Below are 14,350 nucleotides of genomic sequence, written 5' to 3' on the forward strand. Positions count from 1 at the left end.
TCTGCTGCCTTTGTTCCTAACTTTCACTTCGAGGTGACCAACATTTCTGGTGCTTTATTGATAATGCCTGCTCTGAGATAAGAAGCCACAGTAATCACCTATTGGGAAGTAACTACAACACAACTGTATTTTGTTTAGAAATCTATTGCACTGTAGAGTGTTAATGTCCAAGCAGCTTACTTTTGTGCACCTACGGACAGTAGAATGTCTTTATAGTGGACAAATTTAGGACTGGGTTAAATATGTTATATTGGTGTTACTGCAAGTGAAATTGCTCTGAAGCAACTAGCGGTGTCTGTTACGAGCTGGACATCGAGAGCTTAGTTGTTGCCATGACGACCACATTTCCACGAAGGCTAGAAAAAAAAACCAAAAACAAGAAAGTTCATTTACCATGCAGTAGATGCATGATAAGGAACTTCATAAGGTCCAAATTAATTCCCTCACTGTAGTGTGCCTGATGTTCTGTCCATCCAGTTTTGAAATTTTTACAGAAAGCAAATGCAACAAAGAGTTGGTTCAAACTAAGAATCTAGATCTAGCCCTTTAATTACAAGAGTTTTAAAAGCATGCCACCTTCATTATCAATAGCTTCTTGCCTTAAAATTAAATTGTTTCAGTTTTTTAGTGCCAAACACATGCATTCGCTCATCTACAAACACTCGTAGAAATAATACAAACAATTCTGTGGGCAAAATTTTATTTCTGAAATTAAAACACATGACTTGATACATGCATGCTTGGAAAAAGACTGTTAAAATATCCCAAAACATCTACAAAAGAACACGACAGCTGGCAAGCAGTTATCTAGAATAAGTATTCCATCAATGAAGACTCAATTTGTTCGAACTAGTGCAGTTAATGCACCCATAGAACACATTTACAAACAGCATAATCACAGCTTTACAAGTAGAAAACCTGGCAAGCACTTGTAAGCAATATACAGAAAGCAATTTTTTTTTTCTTTGGCTTCATAATGATGGTGTACCAAGCCAACCGATTTGATAATTAAGTTTGTATATAGCGTGAAAATCGTTCATTTTATGGTGTAATTTTGCAGTGGATATTTTAAGTGCATTGCAGAATATGTGAGCAGTACCTCTTTTGGAGGCACATTATCTTGGTATCCCACAATACTCTTGGCAAGAAACCAGCTTGCACACAGAGGTTATTTTATGACATAAAGGGCGTGATGTCAGGACACATGTCATGGTTAAGGTATTATGTTGCATCTTCATGCAAATGATGGCAATTATGAGTCATTACAGTTACTTCTTTCACCACTCTGTGCATCTTACTGTTCTGCCGGCAACAGTATGGGTTTGTCTGAAAGGCACGCTGCTCTGAACAGGAAAATGCTGTACACAAGGCTTAGAATCCTATGTGAATATATTACTCCATAAAAAGTGCATCCCCCTGTAAGGCCCAGTAAACAACCCGAGGTCCAAAACTTGTCATAGAGAGAAATATGTTCACTTTTGCTTTGTGAACATGCTGCCTCAAGAATTTTGCGAATATGTGCTGTATTAAGGAAGTTACAAGGGTTAAAACATTGGTTTCAAATTTCTGGGTAGCCTCACCATTCTTCTCTCTCACAGGGAGGGGAAGGCGTAGCCTTGCATCGTGTCTGGTTCAGACCAATCGACGAGCTGTGTGCCACGTCAAGTCATCGATCGGCGACTTGACGTGGTGTGATCAGCGTGAAAGGAGAACTGGCCAGGCGTATGAAAGGAGAGTGGGGAGTGTTTTTTGAAATATAGGCTCTGTACGGCACGCAGCGCTGCAATATTCGAAAAACATGATCGCCGCCGTCTACTGTACGAATTGCTGAGCTTCTTTGAGGGTGTTAAACGTTGCAGCCTGCTGACAGGCCCTTTAATATCACAGGCACTGAGATTGCGACCAGCCGGTCTAGACTGTGTGCGTGGCATACATCATGTTCCTTAGGCCTGTTGGTCCCAACTGCTGAGGTTCCTAAGCCTTTGGCATAGCAGACGCATGACTAGATAGAGACTCAAGAGAATGTCATTTTCTGAGCAAGTTTGTTGTTAATGATAACAGCAAGGTAGAAGAATAAGACTACAGATCACATTAGGTACACTGCATCTTTAATAACAATAAAAAATTTGGTAAAAGAATAGGTATGTTTGGCTAGGATGTATTCAGGCCATCGGGAAGGTGGGATTCAAGGGCAGCGTACGCGTTTTCTTTTGCCCCACAACATTTGCCCCGCTTTACTGTGCCAGCAACCCTGGTCTTCCTTTCCTTGCCTTCAGGTCTAGGTTTACTAGTTTTCATGCATCTAAATACAAGAATGTCGGATGAGTAAGCGCGCCCTTGGAGATCGACTGCAATAAACTCATATACTACATAGAAAGCTTAGTTTCAAGTAGTAAAGATCTAAACTATTGAGTAAAATTTGACATCAGAAAGATGGCTGAAAACATTGCAATAAGCTCACTGAATTAGCTACTTCTGATGCCAAAAGTGAAAGAACTCTGCCATGGCGGCTTTCCGCGAGCGACTCGTTAATGGCACAACCTAAAAGGACCGGCTCCTTAGTGTGGCCTCCTATAAAGCAGCACTTTAGGCAGCTGGTGGCATGCATGAACTTCCGTCGTAGTCGCAACCAGCATGTGAGTGTCTTAATTAGTGAAGTGCAGGTTGAAGTCTCCTAACGAGAAAGCCACAATTACCAGCATTGAGGTCTTGCCGCGACTTCTCCTTATACACTACTCGCTCATGACGAGTTAAGCCAAAGAAGTTTTGCTGCTGTTAGTCTTTCAAGGTGTGTAGACAGTGTAAGGTAAAAATTTCAAGCAGATATCTGTGCTGCTCACTCAGCTGCCACAGAGACTGGAATGATTTCATTAGGCAGCACAATGTAAACAATCACTGGCTAATGGTACGTGTTCAAAAGTCATGTCTTAGTGACGTTTGCATATTCGACGTTGATTTACCGTGATAGTTAAAGGACGGTGTAACGTGCACATCTTACATAGGAAATATGCTGACGGGTGTTCTAAAACAGCCGTTGTAAATGACAACAAAATACTTTCAAAAGGCATAACATTTGGTACAACAGAAAAAGCTTTGGTGAGCGTTTGCCACCACAACCATCAATATAATTTGATCCTCAACAGCACTGAATCTCTTTCAAAAATAATCTCAAAGTTCTATCTTCAACATCAGTACAAAAAAGCTCTGGATTATCGCACACTGGTTGCCAGCATCACAAAGGAACCATTTTCAGAAAGCACTATTTTTGACCCACGGCCTTGTATAAATGTAGCGGCTAAAAAAATAGAAGGAAGGGGGTTTATTGTGGTTTATGTATGCGATGGGACTTGATGAGCTGGCCGATTTCAACAAGACTGTCGCCATTCATTCCACTCCTCCTCACCAGATACTTTCGATACGCGCTCGGGCAAAAAAAAGTTTGCAAGATAGCTGCTAGGAAAATGCAATTTTTTGCAAGTAAACATAGCAGGTTTTACACAAGAGCTGCCTCAACATGCACGGCCGACATTAACTGAAACTGTAGTGCATTACCGTTGCATCAATTCCCATACGTACATCCCTTTACCACAGCACTCAGAACAGGATCTTCCTAGAACTTTCAAAACTTCTCGGGACCTTGTCGACAACCAGAACCTTTTTCGACAACCAGAACTTTTTGAAAGTTTTAAAGGCTTCAACAACCAAGATGTGTCTCAAAGTCGCCAGTAAAAGGAAATGTGTGTGCTACATCTTGATAGCATCAAAATCTGACGTTAGGAGTAAAAGTCAAACTAAGATTTTAAATCACGACAGAATGTCGCGTAACACTGCATGCAATGACTCTGTACTGTCAAAAATGTTGGTGCTAGTGTAAATACCTTAAACGTCACGTGACGGCTGTCAAACTACATGCTGAATCACTCTACTATCAAGCATTAGCATTTAAACATAGATTGATGGTCCCTTTAGAAATCACATTTAAAACTCGTCAGTGAAGAAGAGCAGAGCGTTTCATAACAGTCACAGACGACACAAAGTAAAACAAGTGTTCCTATTATTTGACGCGCCACAATTTTCACATGTGCGTTCCCTAGACAGTACAACCTGCTGCTTATGCTACTGAAGAACACAGATACAAAACTACAAATGCACAGTGTGCAGTTAGGGCACACAGAAAAACTTAAGCACTGCACATGGACATTGTTTTCAGGCCATCATCAAACAAAAATGAACGTGTAGGCAGTAGCCATGGCAACGAACTAAATGTGATCAGAAGTCGACGACAACGCTCACATTGGCACACAACACCATGATAATGTAATTTGGAGGGCAGCCATGGGTGTGCAAAATACGAATTGCTAAAGGCTGTGGCCTGAAATAGGGTTACATCTCATACTCTTTTAATTTAGCATGCTGTCATCACCTGTGAAAAATTGCTTTGTGAGAGATAAGCAAGAAGGTTAAGGTAATTGCCAAGTTAAAACCATTTACATTTAGTGATTTCACTGAATGTAATGCAAGTTAATTCTTCAATTAAAGAATGAACCTGTACATCTAAACACGTAAATCAAGTAAACTGGTTATTCACCTACCACACGTTTTTTTTTTTCCTTTAATGTTTCTATTTATTTTATACATAACCTTATTTGAGGTATAAATATGTATGTGTGCTTCTGAAAAATAGTTCGCATTACAAGTGTTGAACTGATTGTCAATGACCACGGAAAGTTGCCAAAATAACGTACAGACATATAAGGCAGTTTATTCATTTGTGAATGCCCACGTAAAAAGATGCTTTAGTGGCACAGGTCACATAATTTTTTCAAACATTCCTCGGGAGTTCTCACTTAAATACAGTGCAAGATCTAAACAACTGTCATATTTTTTCATGACTGCACAAAAGCTTTCGGCATGGCAACCTTATTGTCAATATGCTCATATCTTCCTACGTCTACTGTAAACACAATCCGCAAGATGCACTGGCAACACTAACAAAAACTGTCCATCAGAAAGTTTTTGTAGACTATCCTTCAGACTAACTTCACATAAGTGCAAGTGATCTGAATCAATACTACTTGGCAATGTCCTATAAAATGAAGAAAAACTTAAAATTTTAACAGCCAGCATCAACAATGTAAGATTATGGAACGCATACCTAGTTATGGGCGAACGTTAACATAAGGTGATCACTCTCAACACTGCAACAACATACGCGTATTTTGCCTCAAAAGGTAAATCGCTCAGTACAATACCTTTAAAAAGTGCTGGCAGTTGATTTCGTATTAAACACAATGAACATTGTATTTTCCTGCCCAACTCAGTGATTGCACAGTTGTGCCCAGGAAACTTGCCAACTGTTCACACTGCAATAAGATATTTAACACTTTAATATTAAAGAGACTTTTATCACTCATAAAGTACTGATATAACAGGACGCAGTTTCTATGAATATACGTCGAAATTATTGAAGAAAATCTTGTACCCGTAGTATAGTAACACTTATCAGCGAAGGGCAACACTTTAGCTGCACTGAAAGAGTGCCGCCCCCTAGAAAAATACATCAACTACTTTTTGCAAAGAAGTTCATTGTAACAAAAAAAAACTTAATTTACTTGTGCATTTTGGTGAAAACGGCCATGTCGATAGTTTTCAGGCTATCTTAAATTTTTCCATTACTCTTGGCACGTACACTACGACCACTGTAACAAGTCAAACAGTTAACGGGGAACTTTTCCCAAGGGGCTCAATCTTGGTTGGACACGACCAAATGCACCCAGCAAGCAGTTTGGCCAAGGAAAGCATCAGGACACTAATAATTGCTTTCAACTGTAGTACAGTAACGACGATGTAAACTGAATTATTCAAAAGTGCACAAAAAATAACTCTTTCCTTGAGTGGGATCTGAATCCAGATGAGTAATTCGAAGTTGGGGAGTTCAAATCCCGCCAACAAAACGGGTGATTTTTCGTAAATGTTTCAATTTATGTCATCATTACTAAGCTAGAATCAGAAACAATTACTGTCCCTTATGCTTTTCTTGTGTTGTCTGTTGAATTCATTTGGGCAAGTGCAACTGTTAAAATCTAAAATACGCAACACACACCCCTCCCCTCCTTCACTTTCAGTAATTCCAAGAATCAAACGGCCCTCGTTCAGTGAACGCTCATCACTTGAGAAGCCTGATGGTGGCGATGCTGGCTACAGCAAGTGCCGTCATGACAAAGTATGTGGGCATCTTTCCCACCACGTCGATGCACGGGCCGACCAAAATGGAGGCGGCCAGTTTGCCGACCACTTCGACCGTGCACAGGAAGGAGAAGTGGGTGGACCGGAGGCCCCTGGGCAGGGTCTGCGACATGCTCATCATCATGGTGAACACCACGGTGGTGATCATGCCGCTCACCAGGTTGAGCGTCAGCATGCCCGCGACTCCGAAATCTGCAATACGCACGACGTTTGTTACTGCAGTCGGTTGCAGCCTAAGAATAAATGGAAGCTCCACCCACTGCGATCATAGTCCCACCCAGGCTGAATTTTCCTAAACGGATTACTGAATTGCGATCGGTTATTTATGCGACATCGTGCAGATTTCACGGACTTCAGACATATCACTTGCCTGTACAAACTCGCGTTCATTCCGCTAGTTTTCGACCAAAATATTTTACTTCTTGGCGAATTCCATGAAGAATTCCGACTTTACTTCTCTGCGAAACGTAACATTTCTAGCTAGGAACGACGAACTTTTAATTTTAGATATGCCTATTATTTGCATTGCCAGCAAACATGTGCTTCTGGCTAGAACAGAAATCACCAATCATTGCTCTTTGGTAGAAATAAATGACAGGTGTGCTGCAGTACTGGGCGTGTATTCATTCTGTGTTGTAACAGACTATGGCAATGATAGTAATTGTCAGGGTTTCACATGCCGAAACTATAACATGCATATGAGCCATGTTAGAGTGGAGGGCTCTGGAAATTTCAACCATCCGGTGTTCTTTAACGTGCACTTTCTATTGGAATGCGACTGCCGCGGCCAGAATCGAACCCGCGTTTTTCAGGTCAGCAGGCAAGTATGGTAACCAGAAATATTACTGCAGTGTACGCAAACTACGACATGCCACGAAATGGCAATGCAGCAACTGCAGAAGCTTCACAGGGACACACAGTTAACCACACACTAACCTTGTTATAACAAAGTTGCATCTTAAATGAAAATAAGTTCGTTATATGCAGACATTCACTATAAAGGTTTATTCCTAACACTATGTCTACTGCAAGATTATTTTTTATTTACTTTGTCATAACCGATATTTCGTTACATCCGGGTTCATTATAGTATAGGGTTTGAGTGTAGTGCTTCTGGTGCCTGTGGATGTGCACACGAGTTTACCGTAGGCTTTAGTATGCACCAACATCATTGTCTAAAAGCTTTTGGGACGTTCAGTTTTATTCAGCAACAGCTTTTTGTCTCTAGCTTTTGCTCTATTCAACTTATTAAACAATTACCTGTTCTTAACCTAACCTTTCACACACACGCATTGCCCCCTCCCCCTTTTTGTTTTGATGTGACGAAATCTACTAAGCACTTAATAAAGAGTAACAATATTAGCTGTGTTGAACAAACACAAAATTTATTATCATTATCTCTAATTCTTTTCTGGCGGAAAGGCAGATAGAAAACAAAAGGCTGAAAGAGACAGACTGACAGCTGCCACTAATAGGAGGACGACATGACATCTTTCGTAAAAGAGGTGACAAAAAAGGTTACAGGAAGACCACATCACACAGAACTAGAACGACACAACGTGGCACGACACAAAGTCATCGAGCTAGACACACAACGCAAAGATAAGGCAAGCCAGATGACATTGACAGCAGTACATGTGCAAATGTAGAGCAAAAACAGCTGCGCTTCATCCTGTCTGCATAGCATATGCTTCCATTCTTATGTCATGTGTGTGCCTAGCTCAAGTTTCGTAATGTGGAGCATGACACAAGTAAGAAATAAGCGAGCAGCCAGAGTGAAAAAGCAGTGGGCTTCGGCGACTTCAACTGAAGAGCTGGAACGCCAGTCTGACAGTGTATCCTACATACACATGGCAGGCGTGGTCCAAACTACAGTCTGAATCAAGTATAGTCTAGCTGGGATGATAACCTCTTAAGGAAACATTTTACACACGTACTGATGCTTTATGACGAGACAAGAAACACTAATCCAGTTCTCTCTTACTGCGAAACACCGAGCACTATCTGTCACGTTAACCTCGCTATTTCTAATAGCCGCCTCCTCTCCTTTCTTTGAGCAACCTGCCGCAGCCGTGTAGTGGTTGTGGTTCTTGATTGCCGATGTCAAAAGGAGGCGGGATCGAATCCTGTCAACCGCAACCTCACTTCGGTGGAGGCACAATACCAGAGACCTGAGCGCTTAGATTCAGGCACGAGTTAAAGAGCTCCAGGTGGTTGAAATTTTCGTAGCATCTCACATAGCTAACTATATATTGGCTTTCAGAGGTCAAGCATGGACAATAACTACCTATTGTTTTTTGAGCACAAGCTTTCTCTCCTCCTTCTTCAATTTTGAGGTTGGGGAGCAAGGTATAACAAGGCATATATAAAGGTGCTGTTATAATGCCCGAAGAAAAGTGCTCTCGTTGAAATGTTTGCTCCAGGGACATTCTCTGTTCAACTGTTTCTTGCTACCTGAATTCTGTTTGAAAGCTTTTTCTTTGTTACTTTACCATCACAAACCAATAGGTCATCCCACCCTTCAATCTTTTTCCGAAACTACAGCTCCGGCAAGTCAGTCTGACGATCTGTATTTCAACATATTTCATTTTTGTCTGTACTGTTAGCGTAGTATGTTTTTGAAAATCTCTGTGTCCAGCTTTTGGCTCTTTTAGAACAAACTGTAGTTCATTCTTATCGATATTCTTATTGTTCCTCCCCTCTATAATGTGCTGTATGTACCTTGGGAGTATTTGAAATAAGAAAAAAACATTCGCTAAGCGCAAGCACATCCTATGGCAATCCATCATCTGACATTATGACGCTGTTTGATTAATATTATCTGTTAGTAGTAGCACTACTTTGGCACGGAGTTCTTTATCTGTTTTCACCACGTCCTACCCTAAACTGAAGAACTTTCATCGAATATTAGGACTCCATGCATTATTGAAATTTTGCTGCATCATGGGCCAATGCCTATCGTAATCAATAGCAGTACAGGCACATAGATGACTTCCGAGATTAAACACTGTGTCACTAACAAAATTTACATCTACATGACTCTTTATTCTGCTGATAATGCAGTCCTCGAATTTAGTCATATATCTGACTATGTTTATGGCAAATAGTAATCAGAACATGTAATATGCCTCATAATCACCGTTCAGCCCAAGGTGCTCATTAAGCAAGCTTTGTCGAGCGTTATGCCATTTACATGAAGTAGTCTTCTCATGCAAGCATGCAGCAGGTGGTGTCTTACTGTAGGACATCTGGGGCAACTACAAATAGACACAGTGGTGAGTTGGCAACCCAGATAAATTTAGGGCACAGCTTTTCTGCTTGACATCTGCAATGCCTAATTTTGGTTTTGGGCTACACTTATGACACTCATAAGAGAAATAAGTTGTGACATTAAAACTGGTCATTGAACTCACTGTCACATTCAAATTTTTAATGGCATACAATCTGCACCAGAGGAGGTAATGTTGAACCTCTAATAATGATCTATCAAATGCAATGTAATAAGTGTTAAAAACTACTATATTTTCATATTTGTTTGTTGATTAAGAGAGTAGGTCACGATACATTGTCTGTATATTGTGCAATAACATAAGCTACATCATGCAGCGTGAACTAAAATAGGAAAAACAAAAAATGCACGAATAAAATCCAAGATAAGGCAAAGTAATTAACTGGGGACAGGACGTAACAAGCAAAGGAAGGTGCGGAAGAGAGGAGCATGAACGAAATAATGAACACTTACAAACGTTCTTTGGGCGACCAAAAAGTCGTGTATTAGTGATGCATATGAGGGCAGCAGGTAAAACACGGGCGATGCACAGCTTCATAAGAAGGCTCGTGTGACTCCTGCAGGGGAAAATAAAAATAAAGCGCATCATACATAATTACGTATCTCTCCTTGACTTTAGGGACAGAGAAATTTTTTTTATTTGCATGAAGGCCTGGATCCGAACTAAAACACACAGCCATTTTTATGCGTTTACTCTACCAGCCTAGTTTCTGAAAATCGCGATGCATCAATCAAGCACCAGAAAAAGCGTATTCTGCCAGGGACTAATCACAATCAAGCATTTATGTATTGAATAGTCTGGTAAAATAAAGTAAATCTAAAGTCTTTCTCACCAACATCAGAGAAATTACAGGCTTGTGATGAATAGCAGATCAAATGAAATCATTTCAGTGGCAGATGAAAATTTGTAATTACAGGATTGTAATTACCTGACTTTGTAATTACCTGACACAAATTGAAGATGTTTTCGACATATTGAAGCTGCGTGGTGATGCAGGACAGATGTAATGGAGGGCTCCCGTTCAATTTTAAACATATGGTGTGTAATGATACCCAACAAAACACGTTGTGGGGCTAGTTGGATATGCATTCTTACTTGAAATATTTTAGCGCTACTTTTGACAAGGACCAGAGAGGGCGGTGCATGATGGCACCCGTCCTGTCATGCCCTTCGCTGTTCTGTCCTCATCAGAGCTCTGTAATATCATGTTTAGACATAACTGCACGTGCTATTGTGTTTTTTTGCTGTTGTTTTTATTTGTTTTTTTTTACACTCCAGTGTACTAGACTGCACCTATGGGGAGAAGAAATCAAATAAATAACATTAAGTTAAGAAGCAAAGCATACTTGCTGAGTCATGATGATAAGGTTGCCATAGACAAACACACTTGCCTTGCATATTCTATATTCTACAGAATACTGCCAAGCAAACGCAGAAGGGTTTGATGAAACCGGTCACAATGAAATTATGTCATACAGATGGTTAAATTCAATAAAGGTTCGAGAAAGCATATTGTTTCTTGTTCATTTTTTTTTTCTTGCAAAGCCAAAGTGACGCAGGTTCACATGCATCAGAGTTAGACAAAGGGCGACAACCAATTCTGTGCACTTATCTAACAGCCCATCTGACTCTTTACTGGAATGGCATACATGTAACTGTTACAGTATTCACGAATTAAAACAGGACAACTTAGGGCTAGGTGATGCACAAACTTTCATTTCCACTGTTTTCAGCATGGATCATATCGGCGTAACTTCGACTCAAACACACACATTAGAGTCAACATCAGCTTTATAGACCAGATTCCTTGCGAATTGACATGGTTACTTCGGACAATTGCTCATACCAGTCGTTATAATAAAAAATTTGATGTTGCATTTCACTCCATGAGTACTTTACCTCATCTCAGCACATTACATAGCTTTTGGGCACTTTCAACATCCTCGTTCATTCGAGAAGTTCACAAGCTTTATAGGTGAAGATGCCAAAGGACGACGCTCAAATTGACATTGCTGCATTTCATGCATGTGAATAGCTGCTACGAAACAGTCGGAACATGTGCCTCATTTAAGAAATACTTATTATGTTACAAGTACTAAGCAAGTGTCTAGGCACCTAACAGTGCTTTGAACTATACCGTTGGCCAAGCATCGGTTTGTTAGCTGACTCAATAGCTCTTCCTCTTTTATATGAATAAGCAAATGAAAGCTGTGAATCATGATGAAAACAAGAATGCAAATTTCATCATTCGTGAGGGTACAGCATGTATGAAAAGACACGTGCAATTTACCTTCTGGACCGTGCCATATAACCTCCAATGAGAGATCCTAGGATGGATATAACTTGCGCCAGCCCACCATTAAGGAAGCCGACTACGAAATAGGAATAGCCACGGTCCAGTAGAAACGAAGGGTATGTGGTCAGGATGCCATATTCGCCTGAAAATACAAAATAAGTTACGTGCACAAGTGAGTCAGCATTCGCATAGCACTCGATTCTACAAAAAGTGATGTTGATTCCCGACTGCTGTAGTGCGTACCACAATGCATAGGCGTATAAGCCGGGGGGGGGGGGGCAAGGGGGGGCGTGAGCCTCTCCAATAAAAAAAGTTGGGAAGGCTGAGCCCCCCCCCCCCCTTTAGACAGTGGTCACTCTTGGCTGCATGCTGGGGAAACCAACAAGTAAGGCGTAGTTTTCCATCACAACAGTAATCACTCAATTGTGTTCTTACGGGAGAAAGAAATTCTTACAAGGCTATGTTACAACAAAGTGAAATGTTGCCAAGATTTCTACTGTGATGATTTTCTTTGTAGGCTCTCATATATATATATATATATATATATATATATATATATATATATATATGTGTGTGTGTGTGTGTGTGTGTGTGTGTGTGTGTGTGTGTGTGTGTGTGTGTGTGTGTATACATACATACTCTGGCTGACAGGTGAGGTAGCTTTGCCCCCCCCCCCCACTCACGAAAGAGTTGGTACGCCACTGCCACAATGTAATAGCAAATCTTGTTTTACTTTGGCTAACCTTACAGGATATTGCTGTCCTGCTTGTACATGATGTACAAGGCCCTGAGTAAATGACTGCACATAAACTTCTAAGTGCACATCTCTAAATTTCATTGGGTTCATGAGAAGTAGCCTATGCCAATTAAACACTCTTACGAATGAGATCAACTCAGGCTCATGTTGAATATTGGCTTTGAGAAACTGAAATAGCAGTGGTGCTTAAGCATACTAGGACAAGGAGAATTAAACTGAACACAGAAAGTGCTAAGCACTCTGCGATTGTTTACATTGTCTTTGTCTTGGTATGCTTATCATTTATATGCCACTTAAGTAACTGGCTTAGACCCGGGCTCTAATTCAGCATGCTTCAATGTACACCACATAATGTCAGATTATGGTGTGTAATTTAAAAAGTGTACCCCCCACCCACTTTGTTTTCCCCCACAAACCACTCACCAGCCTTGTAGAAGATCAAGAACACAACAAGGCCCCAAGTGCCGTCAACCGAAACTGCCCTCTTCAATCTCTCCAGCAATGACGCCGGTACCGTTTCATCTGTCTTGGCGTCTCGTGAAGGCGATTCGCTACCATCAAGCAGCTTCCCCGATTCACCCTTGCGACGACGCAAACCTTCGCGCGGCTGGACGTCGGCGCGTGTGACGCCGTCTCCCCCAGCTTCCTCCGCGGAACCTGCTTCGGATCCTGAGCCGGGCCTTTCTTGGGGGTCACTCCGTAACGTGACGATGCAAAGTCCGAGGGCGTACACAACAGACATGCCCCGAAGAATGCCCTTCACTCCGGCAAGAAGTTGCAGCAGGAAGAGAACTCCTCCTCCGAATATGGCGCCCACTTTGTAGGCCCCGACTTGAACGGCGCTTCCCAGGGACAGCTGGGACCCTTGCAGCACGTCCATCGCCACGATGTCGACGGAGATGTCGAACGACGCCGAGACCACGTTCAGCAAGAACAGGGTCCCGACGAAGGACCAGACGTTGTCGCCGAAGTAGGACGACAGCCAGGTAACCGCCGTCATGACGCCGAGGAACACCTGGAGCCAGCGCTTCTGGGTCCATCGCTTCTCGATGTAAGACGCGAACAGGGGCTTGCAGAGCCACGGTACGAGCAAGACACGAGCGAGGGTGAGCTTGCTGTAGGAGAACCTGTTAGACCTGAGGTGCTGGGGCAAGAGCTTGTCTTGGACGCCGTATGGGACGCCCTGTAAGAAGTACAAGACGGTGAGGTACGCGTACGTGAGGATCGACTCCACCACGGTGCCCATGCTGTCCTCCTTCCGAAACGATGCGATTATGCGTCGTGTCGCTCCCAACGCTCAGCATCCGCGCTGCCTGGACTGCTTTTGATTTAAACAGCAGCTGTTTGAAATTCGTAGCGCGACACGGGGCACGGTTGACACAGACATAGCGCACGGCAGCGAAACACCTGCGATCCTTGACTTAGAGTGGGTCGCGCGCAGAGTCCGGGATCACACATGCCGTTGTTGCGGTTGTTATCTTGACGCGCGAAACCGTAGCCGAGATTGCTAGACTGAAAAGCGCACGTCGGCGTTTCTTTTTAAACAATACAGATCTTCCTCTTAGCACCGGCACAACGTGATCCGCTTCCGCGCATCACGTCGCTTCACGAAACGAAAACCAAAACACGAACGTGGGAACCGCCGCGACGTCTCTCGACCAGCAAGCGAAGCAATCAAAACGTTTAAAGGGGTACTGACGCGAAAACTTTGGCCTCGCGTTTTTCTGCTGCAATGCGCTGCTGGGGGCCTGTTGGTCACGA

The 14,350-nt window shown here is 42.2% G+C and overlaps 1 protein-coding gene across 1 annotated transcript; it reads right to left on the reverse strand.

Annotated features, from left to right (window-relative positions):
• Nucleotides 1-5,699: 5,699 nt before the first annotated feature.
• LOC119163513 (major facilitator superfamily domain-containing protein 3) lies at nucleotides 5,700-13,975 on the reverse strand. The gene is made up of 4 exons (XM_037415520.2): nucleotides 13,013-13,975; nucleotides 11,827-11,974; nucleotides 9,989-10,092; nucleotides 5,700-6,438 (listed from the first exon to the last, which is right to left on the reverse strand). The coding sequence occupies exons 1-4, from the start codon at nucleotides 13,833-13,835 to the stop codon at nucleotides 6,167-6,169; spliced, it is 1,347 nt and encodes a 448-aa protein (XP_037271417.2). The 5' UTR covers nucleotides 13,836-13,975; the 3' UTR covers nucleotides 5,700-6,166.
• Between the last annotated feature and the right edge of the window lie 375 nt (nucleotides 13,976-14,350).

This window comes from Rhipicephalus microplus, chromosome 9, assembly GCF_043290135.1.
Source record: "Rhipicephalus microplus isolate Deutch F79 chromosome 9, USDA_Rmic, whole genome shotgun sequence".
NCBI classification, from domain to species: Eukaryota; Metazoa; Arthropoda; class Arachnida; order Ixodida; family Ixodidae; genus Rhipicephalus; species Rhipicephalus microplus.